This window comes from Erigeron canadensis, chromosome 8 (assembly GCF_010389155.1).
Source record: "Erigeron canadensis isolate Cc75 chromosome 8, C_canadensis_v1, whole genome shotgun sequence".
NCBI lineage: Eukaryota > Viridiplantae > Streptophyta > Magnoliopsida > Asterales > Asteraceae > Erigeron > Erigeron canadensis.
In genome coordinates, this window is record NC_057768.1 from 49,130,150 (window position 1) to 49,147,134 (window position 16,985).

Sequence of the window (16,985 nt, forward strand, 5' to 3'; positions counted from 1 at the left end):
CTTTAGTCTAACTCCTCAACGTATATTTATCTTTCTAGTAACGTTCATGAAAATGAAAGTAATAAAGTTGCGTCTACAAATAATATCTCCCCAGTAACCATATTTTTGTCCAAAGAAACAAAAGTAACTGTAATGATAACGATTACATTGATGGTAAAATGTGTATCTGATCTAAAATTGAGACCGCCACTATATCGTACCTTATAATAATGACTGCCCTTTTGTGACTTGCTGTGCATCAAAAAGTTAATGACAAAAATCTCGAGTCTTACAAATTCGACGAGAACTACATAATACCTCTCAATACAATACCTCTACAGCTCACATCTTGAGGACGGACTCTTTGAAACATGTCAAATCTCAAACTGAAATCTACATAAACTATCTTAACCTCCTCATCTACATTTGAAATTTTGAATACTACCTTAAAATATGAATATACCCACGAGTACCGTACACCGAAAGGCAACACGTGGCACCATTTAGGTTAATTAACTAACAGTCAAGCCCTTGCACATTTATCTCTTATCAAAATAAAAGATTCAAACTCACCTTGTTTCATTCCTGCAAAACTGTACCTTCAACGGATCACACGTCACTCACAGTAAATGGCATTTTCTTGTAAGAAAAAACTCAAGTTTTTCTTTCTACAGATACAGAGACCCTGGAGTTGAAGACATGTAAGCCCTTTCTCACATGGTGAGCCTTGAACTAGTTGTTTCTGGAAAGGCTCGATACACTTTGTTCGTAAACCAGCTCAATAGCTTTCGGGCAACCTGCAGCAACATGGAGAAAGAGCTGGATTACCAAGGAGTATTTGACGTTTCACAAATATTTTCAAATGGATATTAGTCTTGCCCAAAAGTTTATTCTAAAAGAACAGAGGTTCTGAATGTAAAACTATATTACCGCCATGGAAATTCACTAGTGTCGATCCCTGATTGATGTAGTTCGTCAACATACTGCAATGCTTCTCGACATTCTTCCCTGTCATCAAAAAACTCTGTTGTATCCCCTACTGTATCGTATGTCTCATGGCCTTTTCCAGTAACCACCTACACCAAAAGATTAGCATGAAAACTTATTTTAAAATACACATGCAAACCTATGAATCACATCCACATATAAACAAGCTAAGAGTCAGGCCCAAACTCGACCCTGCCAGCTTTTTTATAAGAAAATACTTACAACAATATCTCCCTCTTCGCCCATGGCAACAGCAGAACGAACGGCTACCCTTCTAATATCATGAAGGAAGACTCTATGACCATTTGGAAGTGGTGGATGGTAATCATCTGCTTGATGCTTTAAATAATCCTGCATAGTCCATCCTATGCCCGCTAACATGTCGTCCAATATGTCAACTGATAGACAAGTTTTCCATGAGCGTGATTTTATAAGAAAATAAGGATTCTATAATTATGGTTCAAAAATACTTACGTGGATCCTCGTTTCTTGGATTTTCGGATGTCAACATCGTAATGTCACTTTTGTCTGTTGCGATCTTTGTCATCACTGGTCGTTTCCCTCTCTCCGTCTCACCCGGACAACCAATAACTGAAAGTAATGTCAGGGTTTTAGGTTTTTAACAACTAATTTGATATTGTCATTAAACTATGTATGTTCTCATACCTGTGATAATTCTTTTCGGATTGAGTTCCCTAACATTATCGAGAAGTCTTGATAAACCATCAGGGGTGTTTGCGTAATCAACAACCACCCCATACGTTTGTTCCTCATCAATCAACTCACATCTACCCGGCACTACATCAACCTCTTCAATCCCCCTAACAATATCTTCCAATGGTGCACCTACTGCAATCCCAACAGCCACAGCTGCAAGAATATTATATATATTTTGTCTCCCAAGTAACCCAGATGAAATCTCCAAGATACCCTGAGGTGTATCCACCAAAACTTGCGTCTCAAAGAGAGAAAGGTCGAACTGTAACGGGTGTACATCTGCTTTCTTGTTATCCATTGCAAATGTCACAACAGGAACATCTTTATTTCCTTGGGCGATAAAGAGAGGGGCATGTTTGTCATCAATGTTGACAACTTTCCGATGCCGTGTGGGGTCCACCATTTTAGAAAAGAGCTTAAGTTTAGCGTTCCTGTACTCTTCCTCGCTTCCATGAACATCCAAATGGTCCCTGCTTAAGTTCGTGAAAACTGCAATATCAAAATCAACTTCGTCACATTTTCCCGACGCAAGCTCGTGAGAAGAAGCTTCCATGACTAAAGCTTCTGTCCCATTGTGGATCATCTTGGCCATTAACTTTTGGCGGGAAACAGCATCCGGGATTGTATTTTTTGTCTCCAATTGGTTTTCACCATGGACATAATGAGCCACATTTGTTATCATGCCAGTTCTTAAACCCATCACCTCATACATCCCTTTAATCAAATACGCAGTGCTCGTTTTTCCATTTGTACCTGTGATTCCGATCACGGCTACATTCTTTGACGGGTACCGATAAAACGAAGCTGCTAAAGTTGCTAAAACCAAACTCGTATCTTCAACTAACACTAACGCTTTGCATCCTAATGTTTCTTCAATGTCTATTTCTTTACTAGCTACAACTGCAACTGCCCCTCTTTTATCAGCCTCGGTTAAAAATAAATGTCCATCGGTTTTTTCCCCGACACAACAAACGAACAAGTCACCTGGTTCGACTAATCTTGAATCGTGTTGAATCCCTGTGATCTCGATCTCTAAATTACCCAAAACTGAAACAGGCACGACTTTACTCTCGTCTAAAAGCTCGGCTAATGTCATTTTACATTTAGGTTCGACAATTCTAGCTTCTCCTTTACGAAAAGCATCAAATTCAGCTTCAAATGGAGACTTATATGATGAATCACCGGTAACCAGATCGTCATCTATCTCAATGTCTGAACTTTCCAACTCTGAATCCTCACCGGTTCCTTTTAGTCCTTCGAGTTCCTCAATTTCCTCCAAATCATCTTCTTCTTGTGACTGTAATTCATCTACTACTTCATCTTTTTCCTCCTCCTTTGGCTGCATAAGATTGCATTATATCAAACTCCATAGTAAAAGATTATGCATCATAAACTTCTTGGTCAAAGGTTGCAATTTACAGACCAAAGAAGAAAGATAATAGCCTTGACATCAAGAAACTTCAAAAACTTACAATGTAGACATTGATCAAATCTTTTAAACTAATTGCACAATGGCTTTCATCATAAAAATGATCTGAATTTTATTTATTTATTATTATATATCAAGATAACCAACTGTGAACGTATGGAGAGTACAGTAATCACTTATTTTTCAGAGTTTTGCTTGTTGTTGCATACTCTCAAACTAGTATCATACATTCACAGAGGAAGACCCACTTCATTGCCAAAATCAGCAATCAAATTAAATTGAGTTATTTTGGACAGAGATTATGTTATAGATATGATTGTGGATTATAACTGTTTGATTGATAAAGCCTATGTAGATATATGCAACTAACAAATCTATGAAAGTCTCTGACTAGATTATCTATATAGCATAGTCACACATCGCACATCTGCATATGCATGTGTGTGTGAATATTTACATATATGATATATCCATCTAATCTAATAATGTAACATATATGTTGGAAATAAAACAGGCCAGAATCAAGCTAAACATATCTCATTACACGTAGAGTGAGCCTAGATCTCATCAATTGGCCTAAATGGACCAAGAAAGAGATAATGCAACTAACTAAGAGCTTCATAAGGAATCCTAAACATACACATATAAAAGTATACAAATTAACACCTGGAATTCTTAATCCCATATCAAGAATACAAAGCAACCACATCAACAAATCCCCAATAATAAATTATGATCATTAAATCAAAATTTGTTAATCATTTTCTACAATATTGACAGAAATTATGCATAATTTAAACTTATACTAAACTAAATATAAATAAACATTCAATCTTTTAACAGGAAAACAAGTTAAGTATCACTAATTAACTACAAATTTCAAGTGGATATACTCTAAACACAAAAAGGGATCAAATTATTGAACATAACAAATTTAAAGAAATTTTTGAAGTACACATTTCATATGGGTATTTTCAAAAGACAAGTCTCCACGATGAAGGGGGGCACGCAGCATAAAAAAGTAACCATAGTGTTACTTGATTTATCATCTTTCTTGTACGGTTTGTCGATAATGGCCTAGTTATCCAGTTATAGGCCAAAAAGATACAATCTTTATACCAATGTTCACAAATAATAACCAATAAATTCAAAACACACAGAAAAAAAAAAGAAGAAAAGATTTAATCTTTATAATCCTTACCTCAATTTTCTTAATCTTGGGATTAGGCTTTAACAGCCCTTTTTTAACGAACTCTTTTCTTTTCAAAGCAATAGAATCATCAATTTCAGAATACAAATCACCATCATCAGAATCATCATTAGCCTTCTTAGTATTATCATCATCATCATCAGGGGCATCTTCGACATTTTCAATAGCTTTCAAGAAAATAGATTGGTCTTGTTGATACTGAGCATCTTGAGCTTTTCTGGCACGTGAAATTCTCAAATCAAGTTGTTTGAATTTAGAGACACCATGCATAGTATCTTCAGGTGCTTCGGGTGGGTCCATGTCAGCTGGGTTTGGATAGTATTTGCTGCCATTGTTGTTGATGGCAAAAGTGGTGGTGGCGGTGGTGCGGTGGAAGATGGGTGGTGGGAGACGGTGGCGGTGTGGTGGATTGTGGTGGTTGGGGTTGGATAAAGAAAGGGTGGGAAAAGGGTGAAAGAGGAACATCTGTGGGAAATTGGGGGTTTGGATGAAAGGGTTTTAGTGACTGTTTTCAATTTCAATAGAGTTTGAAAAGGATAAGGTTGGGGTTTATTGGGAGGGTGGTGATGTTGTTTGAAGATGGAGGCATTTTACTATTTTAGTTGATTTGAACACAATTTGTAATGATCATTGAAAAAATATTTTGTTTTTTCAAAGTTATTTTCTATTCAGACGTGTTGTAAGAAATTTTCACCAGCGATTTGTTCGACCTTCAAACCCCTCCTAAGACTCGAACTTAAGACCTTGAAAAAAGCTATTTTCAGAACCCACATAATGAATTTAGAATATACCTCTTACCAACCCACCTATGTGAAGTTGGTTCATTAGAAAAAACATAATCTGACTACAAAAATGATAAAAAAAAATAAAAATTAAAAAATTTATTGCAAAATTAATGAAAGCCCTCATGAATAACCATGACATTCAAGCAATTAGATAAAAATGGTTATATACCTTTCAAATAAATTTTTTTTTAAAAATGGTTATATATGTTAGCATTTACAAAACAAAATCCTTTCAACAAAATGAAATGACAAAAAGTTTAACATGGTTGGCATGTGGAAATTCAACAAAAATTTGAAATCAACAAATGCAATTACTCGTTATCGGAAAAAGTATCATCGTAAAGTTGTATTTGTAGTTTAAGAAATTATGTTTAAAACTTTAAATCTCTATATATAACTAAGAAAGGATAATTTAAGGCTTATTTATTTATGTTATTTAATTGCAACATAAGCTTTTAACTTACTTGTTTATGTTATTTAATTATAATACATTAATTAATATTTAAATAGTGATTTAGTCAAATTAGTCAACATTTTGATCATGAAAATAACTTATTGGTTTTACTAAATCCCTCTAAGATGTTAAATGCTAATTAAGTTCAAAAATTTAAAAGATTGTCATGAACATACATAGTGATCTAACATAAAATTTTCATTTATATGGTAGATATTTAATAGTTTAAATTAATTTAAATGGTTACTATTAATTACATCAAAAATATAATGATAATAATAGTAAGGGAAATGCTAAATACAGCCCTAAGGGCTGTATAAAACTTGTACCTTTCATATTAAAAGTTCGCCCCCTGATTTTCATGGTAAATGTACAAACAATTTATGCATCTTAAACACAGTCCTAAGGGTTGTATTTAGCAAACCCCTAATAGTAATAAGTATAATAATAACTTATTTGTTTAAGCTTTATTCACTTAAATTGAGTTTCCTTTTATGTTTATTTATTAATAACTACATTTTATATAAAATTATTAAGATTTCAATAAGTAATTATATACTTATCGCATAATTCAAATTTGATAGATATAATTTTTTTTATGTATGATAATATATTGCAAGTTGTATGTTTACATAATTTTATCATAACTGATTGTCTTACTATACAACGCATTAATTTAATCTAGTTTATATAAGATATCAATATCAATTAAGTCACACTACATATTTCATTTTCATAGAAATATATCATTGTATAGTTGAATTTTATATTTGCTTTGTTTTTTAAACTAAATAATATAAATAACTTTTTTTTCCCTTTTCATCTTTTTATCTTTTAATTCTTTTCATTTTTGTCCTCCCCCTTACAATAATATGAGTAGTTCGAAAATGCAATGGTAGATTATGTTAAAAAATTTTTCTAATGTTATCATTTGATTTTTATAGATGCAGGACCGGCAAGTGAATTTCAATGTCCTTGTGCAAGATCGAATTTTAAAAATGGGGCCCATATACAAAATATATATATATATATATTACGATAATTACTCTAAGTATAAAAAAATTATATTAATTGTTTATAAGATTCCTTAAACACGGAATGTTCATATCATAAAGGTAGTTAGAACTTACCATTGATTTCATTATTGGTTTAATAATGCCTTTTTTTTCGAGCCGTCTTTGAAACAATATCATTTATCAAACTTTTATAATCAATATTATATAATAAATCATTCTCATTTGCTATCATTGCCAATCCATTAAACCTCTTTTGTGATACTGTTGACTGCAAGTATGACTTTAATAGCTTAAGTTTTGAAAAATCTTTTTCCTCGACTGTCACGGTCACCGAATTAGTCAACAACACTTTATATGCAATACATGCATTAAGAAAACAATGTAATCATTTTATATAAAATAATAATTTTATAAAAAATATTTAAACTATATTAATATAAGACTAAAATTTTTTAAAAAATGGAAGTCCGTTTTAAAAAAAATGAGGGCCCGCTTTAAAAACGGCCCCTGTGCGCTGGAGTACATTGCACCCACCAAACTCCTCCGCTGTATACATGTTTTTTTTTTTTTTTTGAAAATTGACCTTCATTCACCACTCATCCCGGCAAATCGCTGGCGATGTATATAAAATATTTACAACGTATAACTATATGATTTTAAATTTACACCAATCTTTCCAAGAAATTCCTCTATGCTTTGATCTAGATTTAAACCACAAAAATCCCATCGACTTTATGCCTTGAAGAATGCTAGATGTGCAAAGAGTAACATTCTCGAACTTGATCTCGTTTCTTGCTTTCCGCTGTATACATGTTGATTGAGAGGATTTTTAGATAACATTAGTACTATTATTTCTCATATAAAATAATTTAAAATAACCAAAAGACCAGCCGCAATAGGATAGCTTGCCAGGTCCTATATATTGCTTCCCGCCTAACATCCGAAAACCCTAGCAACCGCCAACCGTATCCTTGTTCCTTCCTTTCTTTTTATTTTAAACCCTAACAACAACCACCTCCCCATTTCTACCTCCAAAATGGAACCCAAAACCAATCAATCAAACATAGTCTTAATCCTAGATTACGGTTCTCAATACACCCATCTCATCACTCGCCGAATTCGCAGCCTATCAATCTTCTCCGCCTGCATTTCCGGCACATCCCCACTCAAATCGATAATTGAACTAAACCCATCTGTAATTATCCTCTCCGGAGGCCCTCATTCAGTCCACGCGCCCAACGCGCCGGCTTTCCCAGATGGGTTTGTTGAATATGTCGAGAAAAATGGTATCTTTGTGTTGGGCATTTGTTATGGGCTGCAATTGATTGTGCAGAAATTGGGCGGGGAAGTTCGGGTTGGTGAGAAACAAGAATATGGTAAGATGGTCGTTAAGGTTGTTAAAGATTGTGTTGATGGGTTGTTTGAAGGTAAGAATGTTGGTGATAAGCAAGTTGTTTGGATGAGCCATGGCGATGAGGCGGTTAGGTTGCCTGATGGGTTTGAAGTGGTCGCGAGGAGCGAGCAAGGTGCGGTGGCTGCGGTGGAGAATCATCGGAGGAGGTTTTATGGACTTCAGTATCATCCTGAGGTAAATATTGATTTGGGTATTCTTATTGTATGTATCTATAGTTTTAGCATTTGGATTCTTGCTAGTGGTAAACTAATTGTTATTGATTAATGTAGGGAAAATGACTAATATGCCTAATTAAGAGAGAGAAGTCATGATACATGTGTTAAACATCTAACACATTTGGCATATATCTTTAAGTCTATGTTTTAGGTCTATTAACCATTTTCGTGTATGTAAATCGGCTCTAGTTAGTATTTTTACTTGTTATGTTTTGCAGTTTGATAATGGGATAATGTATGTGTCGACCATCAAAGTATTCAAATTGTTATGGTGAAAGGTCGTCCCTGTATCTAAATAATTTCATAGGCTGGACAAGTTTTTATGGATTGTCACCTGTATGCTACGAGTGGTGAAATGAAATAACACTAATACCAATCTTAGTGAGTAAGATATGCATAGGGTAACTCATAGACCGGAGGTAATGAAAAAGTTGAATACATGGTTGGCCTGCACATATATTGGCATATTGCCCTTCTATAAAATAAAGTTGGGATCAGTTGTCTTTTCTTGACTTGGGGGCTCATCTTTGTGCATCCTACTGGTACTTATCCTGACATTTACTTTAAAATTATGAAGGTAACACATTCACCGGAGGGAATGGAAACATTGAAACATTTTCTTATTGATATTTGTGGAATTGTAGCTGATTGGAAAATGGAAGACGTTGTGCAGAAAGAAATAAGTGTTATTAGTGATATGGTCGGTCCTCAAGATCATGTAATATGTGCCTTATCAGGTGGTGTGGATTCAACAGTTGCAGCTACTCTTGTTCACAAAGCAATTGGTGATAGGCTGCACTGTATATTTGTTGATAATGGCTTATTAAGGTGAGGTTACAATTCTCTATAACTTTTTCTTTGATCAGATTCATGCGGCATAATGGGTGCATAGGTTATCGTTGCAATTTCTTTTCTTTTCTTTTTTTGATTAGTTGAAACTGGTGGGGTTGACCATTGCACCTTGCACTTCTGTCTAGAGTTATATTCTTATAAATAGTTAGCGTGTCAAATAATTACCGAATCTATACTATTGGACCTTTTTAGGGAGTGTTTGAGATTGTTTTTGTAAAATAGAGTTTACGTCTAAAAACTGCGTTTTGAAAAAAGCATCTCTTAACATGATTTTTCAAAACTACGTTTTGTCTCTGTGAAAACACAAAGTCTTTTTTTTTGCCCAACACTTTTTTCCATTAATTGCGTTATGCAAACGTAATAATAAAATAATTCTTTTAAAACTCAACCCAGACACTCTCTTATTCTTTTTGAACAGTAGAATAAACGATTTTACTTTTAAATGCTGGAATTGGGATTTAAAAAGTTTTAATAATTGAATCTGCACTTTGGGCAGTATTTGACCCGTTAGAGATAAAATATATCCTGAATTGACCATTTTGTAACTAAATGGGTCGTATCTGTCATCTTTATCAAGTTTCATGTTGCCTTAAACTGCATTTTGCTTCCTTTTTTTTTTATATAAATGTTAAATATCTTTCTTTTAGATACAAGGAGCAAGAACGAGTGATGGAAACTTTTGAAAAAGATCTCCATCTTCCTGTTACTTGTGTCGATGCATCAGTGCAGTTTCTCAGTGAGTTGAAAGGCGTTACCGATCCTGAAAAGAAGAGGAAAATCATTGGGAAGGAATTTATTTCAATTTTTGATGCTTTTGCTCATGATTTACAGCAAAAATTGGGAAAGAGACCTACTTATTTGGTTCAGGGTACTTTGTATCCAGATGTAATTGAATCTTGTCCACCGCCTGGAAGTGGGAAATCCCATTCTCACACAATCAAGAGCCACCATAATGTCGGTGGCCTTCCCAAGGATATGAAGTTGAAGCTCATCGAACCACTTAGGATTCTATTCAAAGACGAGGTTAGCTTTTTATACAGTTAAAAGTATTTTTACTTTGAGCTTCACATCTTTTTCTATTTAGTAAGAAATATCTAATTAGAACATGTATCTCGTTGAATAGTTGAACCAACTTCTAGTACCATCACAGTTAGTGTAGGTGGCAAAAATGGGCGGGATAAGCAGGCCAGGTAGGTTTAGTAAGCGATCAGAGTGGGTTATCTTCGTGCTGGCCAAACCAGTCGGTGTTTGGGTAACCGTTTGCTCATCTTTTTAAATAGAAATGTGATTAAAAAATTTAAATAATGATATGGCTTTTGGAATAAAAGGATTTAAGAGGTGTTATGCATACAAAATACACTTTAGGTGACTTTTGACCCCTTGTACCTGTTTTCTTTCTTGCTTAATCTTTTCTAATTTTATGTGTTTCACCTGGTAGAGATAAATGATAACCCATTCGATCAGTTCAAACGTAATGTGCCGAAAATTGCCTCCTTTTATGCTTAGCTATATTAGTAAACAAACAAATAACTTGCAAATAATACGAAGAAGATTTGGAGAAAATTTTACCAAGTAGAATGATTCTTTTTTATGTTTAAATTTTAACAATACAGTTCGCAATAATAAGTACATTTGATTTTATACTGTATTGTTCATATGGACATCTCCACAAGAGCCGTGAATAGTTTGCCATTATGGACCAAATATGATTATATGTTCACTATCTTTTCATTGTTTTGAAGGTACGTGAAATGGGTAAGATTTTAGATGTTCCATTGACGTTCTTGAAACGCCATCCATTTCCCGGGCCAGGACTTGCAGTAAGAATCCCCGGTGATGTCACTCAAGGAAATGCATTGGATATCCTTCGTCAAGTAAGATTTGATGTTCTTTATTGTTTCTTTTCTTTCCCTTCAGTTTCACATGTTCTTTCACTTGGCGACATCTTCTTTTATTATCTAACAACTGTAAAATTCAGGTGGATGAAATTTTTATTCAAGCAATTAAAGATGCTGGCATCTATGATGAAATATGGCAAGCATTTGCTGTATTTTTACCAGTTAAAACAACTGGTGTTCAAGGAGACCAAAGGACTCATTCTAATGCAGTTGCACTTAGAGCGGTTACAAGTCAAGATGGCATGACCGCAGACTGGTGAGCCAGTGTACACTTTTTGTACATCTTATTTGCTCTTATCACATGAAAATTTGAATTGAAAATTTTACCACTTATGAATACCCTCGTGAAGATAAGCACATACTTCATCTGTTTCATGATAGATGTAACCCCGCTAAAAACTGTCAGTGTATTTTTCAAACTTTCTCTTGAAAAGTTGTATGAATCTTGATGACCTCCAAAGTCAATTTTAGACCCCTTGTACCAAAATTTGCTCTTTATTGTATGTTTTCATTATTATTTTTTATAATCTGAATTTCAGGTATTACTTTGAGCATAAGTTCTTAGACAACGTGTCAAGAAAAATCTGTAACAGTGTTCGTGGGGTAAACCGAGTGTGTTTAGACATTACATCTAAGCCTCCATCGACAATTGAATGGGAATGAACCAGTTGCTGGCTTTATGCAAGTGTGGGCTTCAGCAGGTTGAGTGACAACATTTCCTAGAATTGTTTATGCATATTTTTGGCAGCTTTTAGATTCTTGCAGGTTGTAATGAGTTTTGTGCGAGATTATAACGTTATGGATTTTAATAAAACGGTATAATGTTCTGTTATTATTGTGCATAGATGATGAATTTTGCAAGGTCGGAGTTACCAGACCCAGCCAAAGCTTTTGCATTTGTGTTACTATGGATTCTTGGTTTTACAATGTTAAAAAGAAAAAAGAAAAAGAAATCGAAACTAAACAGGGAAGGTTGTACAGGTAGGGTGGGTTTTTAACTCCCCCTCTCGGTTGGCCTTTGCCAGCCACTAAAGCAAGTAAGAGAACCTACAGTGAATGAACTTAAAGAACCGCAGATTTTTACCGGATTGTACACCTTTGTGTCTGGATGTATGTGATATTCATTTGGCTGTTTTCAAATTTTTCCCCTACCGCCTAAGATGTTTACTCAGTGAAGTTCGAATTTGAGGTCTCTTGTGAGGACATCATGTCGGTCGACCACTGTATCTGAAAAAAATGTTCAACATTCATCATGAAAGCTCATTCATTTCGTACTTGATAACCAAACACGAGGATAATTAGTAACGAACTGTCTTGTTAGTTGTTACTGTTATATGGGACACAAGCAATTCAGTCCATTAATTTTGAAAAAATCAGCCATCCCCAATAATTTGAAGTACTTGTGGTAATTGGGTTGTCAACGTCGAAGTGTAACATCTGGCTACCATAAAGTTTACATGTATAGGAAAGCAAAGCATAGACACAAGACTTTGAAATGTTGGGTTTGGATGTATTTGGAAAGATTTAAAAGCGAAAACATTTATTACCCATCTTTTTTGTCTAGACAGTTTTTATGTGTACTAATAGTTGTGTTACCAATTTTTTCGAATGCCATATAAAACGGCCAAACACCGTTATCGAAACCTCATAAGTTTCAAAATTGCTATTAAAGCGAACTGATTATTCAATATTGTTAAATTATTCCAAAATCTAACATGAAAATGACATGAAATGAGTCGGAAACGTTAGATTCTGTTAGTATTGTCTAGATAAATATTTTCAGTATAAATCAAGTAATATTATTGCTTGTTTTATTAATCGAATAAATAAATAAAATTAGAAAGTAACGATCTAATTGGTAAAACAATACTTTTTACCATTTTTTCAGATAAATATATCGATTAAAGTGTAAACAAACACAACCCTTGTCAACTATGTTCCAAACAAACAACACATTATCATTGTACTATGCCAAAATTGCTTTTTTTATTTTTCGTTTTGAGAAGAGCTATTCGCGCGAATAACAAACATGCAACACTGTAGTTATTATCAAAGTAGCGGTAAATTTTCATTATAATTACTCACCACCAATTATAAGTGTTGGTAATATTCTCAGTGGGAGACAAAACTACGTTCTTAATTACAGTGGTAACAAAAAGAAATACAAACTAATAATAAGATGAAAGCGTGTTTTTTTTTTGTTTGGCAACTTTTAGACCCAAAGACACAATGGTAGAAGACTAGAAGAGATGTTTGTATGATATAAATATCAATACACTGTATGTTCCAAACAATTACTCGTATTAATCAATCTAGACGAATATATATCGACCTATAATAAGACTACCAATAACTCCATGAACTCTATTCAATACCTGCCAATTACTCTCTGAAGTGCCTGCCTGATCATCTTTGCTGTCGATGGTGTACAATTCTTTAGCTGCAAAGTGCAAGATGGTCACAACATTTATATATAGAGAAAGTTTTGTTTTTTTTTTTAAATTGAAATTAAAAAAAAAATGCATTTTCATTTCTATACCCCTTATAAAGAGATAACATTAATACATTAAGCACTTTTCTGAATATTCTTAAACTACCCTCCTTAACTCACACACTATCCATCTCTTAATTGTTGTAAATGACCAGCTTATAATCGTCTTAATTTTTGTTAATTTTTTTGTTTGATAGATTGATGGAATATATGGCATGACCTAGCCGATACACTTAGACATGGGGACGAAGGCAATAATATTTTAAACATCTTCTAAATTAATATTGTTATGATATCGCGTGTTATAAACTGGAACCGTTGCAACGCGCGGGCACTAGACTAGTTTGAAAAATGACTATAATATTTCCTTAATAATTAAACGTACCTTAGTTTCAATGCTTAATGTGAGTATCCCATCAACTGTAGAAGATTGAACCGAGTGAGATTCCAAGTTTAGGCTTCTCATTGCGTCGAACACTTGTACCATCATATTCTCTCGCCATCGACACCGTACCTCAATTGTAACATCCTTTTCTATTGTACTAATAGTAATACAATCCGATGAACATTCTTCTTGTAAATGTTCAAGATCGCACAAAGCTTTTCTTTTGTTGGCATAGTTATCAGAGGTTCTTTCTCGAATGTCATTAGATCTCTTGTAGGATTGTAACACTTCCACCTTTTTCTCAAGAGTTTTTAAGTAATCAATAGTATCATCAAGTAGTGACACCTTGTCAACCTAGTAAAACCATCATATTATTGTGTCAAACATCAAAGTCACTGACACCAGACCTGCTTATAAGTGGACATATGATCTAATACCTTGTAATGTTCATATTTAACACACTAAAATTAGTGTTTTGACCCAACCTCTTTTTTACCTCTTACCCAATCCACCCAATCTGCCACCAATGCAAAGGGTTTGAATTTACAATTCACCTTGCCTCTAGAAGGGACCAGGGAGCTTAGAACCGAAAACCTATGGTTGATATTCTTCACATCATCAGCCCCAAGTGTCCACATCCGATCAATATTTTCGTTCTCATAACAAGTCTGGACCAAGTGTTTCTCGTGCATTTTCGGGACTTCATAAAGTATGCTCTTCAATAACATCTGTGAAGAACTTCCCTTACATTCCATTCCATCATGTTGTTTCCAGCTAATGAAAGCCGATTCCTTTATATCACATTTTCTAAAATGAGGTCTAAAAATCAATCTCTGGGTGTTCTTGAATATCTTGGAAAGAACACACTGATATCGACTATCATCATCGCTCCAATGATCACCCGAACCACTGGCTAAGTTTTGAGATATACAATCACTTGAACCCATGGAATTATTATGGTAACAACTAACCTCTCCTTCTTCATCATCTACAAACTGCCAACTCTGTTCTTGAGATTGAAACCCTCTGAAACTGTTTTTTGGGGAATGACGAGGCTTTTTATATAGGTTTTGATTATATTCAAGCATATTGTCAAATTCATTGTCAATAATATCATGATGAAGCATGCCAGAACAACTTTCTAGAGGGATTTCAAGAGCTTTTTGTGGCGGAGAATCAAAGACAAGAGCTTTAATCTGTTTAATGATGTTCTGATCTTCTAATACCTTAAAATAATAATAAGCAGAAGTTTTAGAAGATTTGCAATGCATAAAAAGGTAACAACCGAAAAGAGATTATAGATGATAAGCTATAGTGTTATACCTTCTCAGTTATACCAAACTCGAGTACTCCTTCTAAATATGGCAAGCATACGACAGTCTACACGTCAATAATGAAACACGTGAATATTGTAATTTCTAATGGAAATGATGCCCACTTCATCGTAACTTGAAAGAGTAAAGAGAGAAAACTGTGTACCTGTATTGATGCGCTCTGAGGAAGATGGAGCCATGGAAAAGCGAGTGAGATATATAATTGAGTTGAAATATCTTCGGTTTAAAAACGGTATGTTACATTATAAATGACTTAAGTTTTAAAATTTTGCTTACTTTTGCGAGAAGAGAGCGACTGAAGACTTTGCTATCTGCAAAGTGAGCATTGGACAACCACCTAGTTGTATTCTTTTCCATTGTGCTTCCTGGCAATCTGAATTAAGATCATGTAAAGATACCGAATATACAGCCAATTCCCTTTAACTACATTCTTATTCATTTTACACTATAAACGCAATATTTTCTCATCTACCCAAATTTTATTCTTTTTACATCAAACTATTATTTTGTTCAAAGGATTTATCCACACTAGCCTTCGATGCTCCTGATCATCCTCACTTGCAAGTTTTCACATAAAAGTAATGATAACGTTTGAGAATCAATTATTGCTTACCCTTGACCAATATTGAACTCAAATGTCATGCAAACCAAGAAATACCACTCAGCGTCCGTAAGATCTTCAGGAGATAATGCAGCTGAGGGCCTTCTTGTTTGTGGTTCATAGTGGCTTGTAATTTCAGCAGCTGCTGAAAGTGATTCAAAAAGTTGTCTTAATTGATCGGTTCTTTGAAATCCTACATCATCATCATCATCGTCATCGTCAATCATTTCCTCTGCTTGAACAACTGTTTTCCTTGTCTTAATATCTCCATTGTAGTACCCATCACACCAAGTCAAAACCCTGAGTCAATTCTATTCACATATGAGTATGCATTCCCTAGGCAAAAATTGTGCTTTGAAGGTTGTAATTTGGTTCCAAAAGACTATAATTACTTTGGTATGCATAAGATATTTAGATACAACCTAGCTATAATGCATAACAAGGGCAAGAAGTGTTATTGAATATTATTACTAATATATGAAAGCAGTGATATGAATAATATATGCATTAAATAGATTTGGAAAAGACCCATTTGTAATGCTATTTAATTAGAATGATGATCGAGCAATCTATCTTTAATGGCCACTCGTAAAAGTATATTATGAAGAACATATATATTAACAAGTACGTACCCTGGAGGTTCAGTTGCAGAAAATGACCAGAAGATAGCATAGCTCCATTGGATGCTTTTGACAGACATAGCTAATTTTTGCCTTAAGTTTTCCATCGCAGCCATTAGCTAATTAGAGTGATATACAAACATGTATATGTATCGCTCATGAGTGAGTATTCACAAGATATACTCAATGAATTGAAGCTACCAACAAAAATAAATAAATAAGATACATATGCATATATATTCTTCGATCTTCTTCGGTATATTATATTTTAATTTATGAAAAAAATATATAATCGAGGGTCCTGTGAGTGAAGATTAATACCAGTACTGTATAAAATCTAGGTGGGGTCTCCTTAGCAGCCTCCATTAATACTGTAAGAAAGCTAGCTAGGAGAATGATATTATAAATAAATAAATTAGGCGAATGGGACAATTGACAAGTGAAGTGAAGTGTGTATGTGTGTGACAGTGAGACAAGAGAAAATGATGGAAAAAATTGAGCGAGGTGGCAAGAGAAACAAGAAAGAGAAACGGGGCCTATCATATTAAGGGTACAAAGACATGACAGCAGAAGAAGCGAGTCAAATAAAACTTCTTGT

At 34.2% G+C, this 16,985-nt stretch overlaps 3 protein-coding genes across 4 annotated transcripts; 1 reads left to right on the forward strand and 2 right to left on the reverse strand.

Moving 5' to 3' along the window:
• Window positions 1–102: 102 nt before the first annotated feature.
• On the reverse strand, window positions 103–4,895 carry LOC122579745 (UDP-N-acetylmuramoyl-L-alanyl-D-glutamate--2,6-diaminopimelate ligase MurE homolog, chloroplastic). The gene is made up of 6 exons (XM_043751972.1): window positions 4,314–4,895; window positions 1,633–3,022; window positions 1,441–1,557; window positions 1,189–1,364; window positions 910–1,055; window positions 103–776 (listed from the first exon to the last, which is right to left on the reverse strand). The coding sequence occupies exons 1-6, from the start codon at window positions 4,785–4,787 to the stop codon at window positions 758–760; spliced, it is 2,322 nt and encodes a 773-aa protein (XP_043607907.1). The 5' UTR covers window positions 4,788–4,895; the 3' UTR covers window positions 103–757.
• A 2,574-nt stretch (window positions 4,896–7,469) lies between these two features.
• Window positions 7,470–11,788, forward strand: LOC122578415 (GMP synthase [glutamine-hydrolyzing]-like). The gene is made up of 6 exons (XM_043750371.1): window positions 7,470–8,165; window positions 8,784–9,034; window positions 9,706–10,081; window positions 10,801–10,932; window positions 11,037–11,212; window positions 11,496–11,788. Exons 1-6 carry the CDS (start codon window positions 7,614–7,616, stop codon window positions 11,617–11,619), a joined length of 1,611 nt encoding a protein of 536 aa, XP_043606306.1. The 5' UTR covers window positions 7,470–7,613; the 3' UTR covers window positions 11,620–11,788.
• A 1,403-nt stretch (window positions 11,789–13,191) lies between these two features.
• Window positions 13,192–16,747, reverse strand: LOC122579695 (transcription factor EGL1). Of its 2 annotated transcripts, none has more exons than XM_043751916.1 (9): window positions 16,709–16,747; window positions 16,400–16,584; window positions 15,780–16,067; window positions 15,443–15,539; window positions 15,312–15,326; window positions 15,156–15,212; window positions 14,387–15,058; window positions 13,833–14,186; window positions 13,192–13,396 (listed from the first exon to the last, which is right to left on the reverse strand). In XM_043751916.1, the coding sequence occupies exons 2-9, from the start codon at window positions 16,501–16,503 to the stop codon at window positions 13,325–13,327; spliced, it is 1,659 nt and encodes a 552-aa protein (XP_043607851.1). In that variant the 5' UTR covers window positions 16,504–16,584; window positions 16,709–16,747; the 3' UTR covers window positions 13,192–13,324. The 2 variants fall into 2 exon arrangements, with proteins under 2 accessions (XP_043607851.1, XP_043607852.1); XM_043751917.1 differs by having other exon boundaries at window positions 16,400–16,506; window positions 16,709–16,723.
• Between the last annotated feature and the right edge of the window lie 238 nt (window positions 16,748–16,985).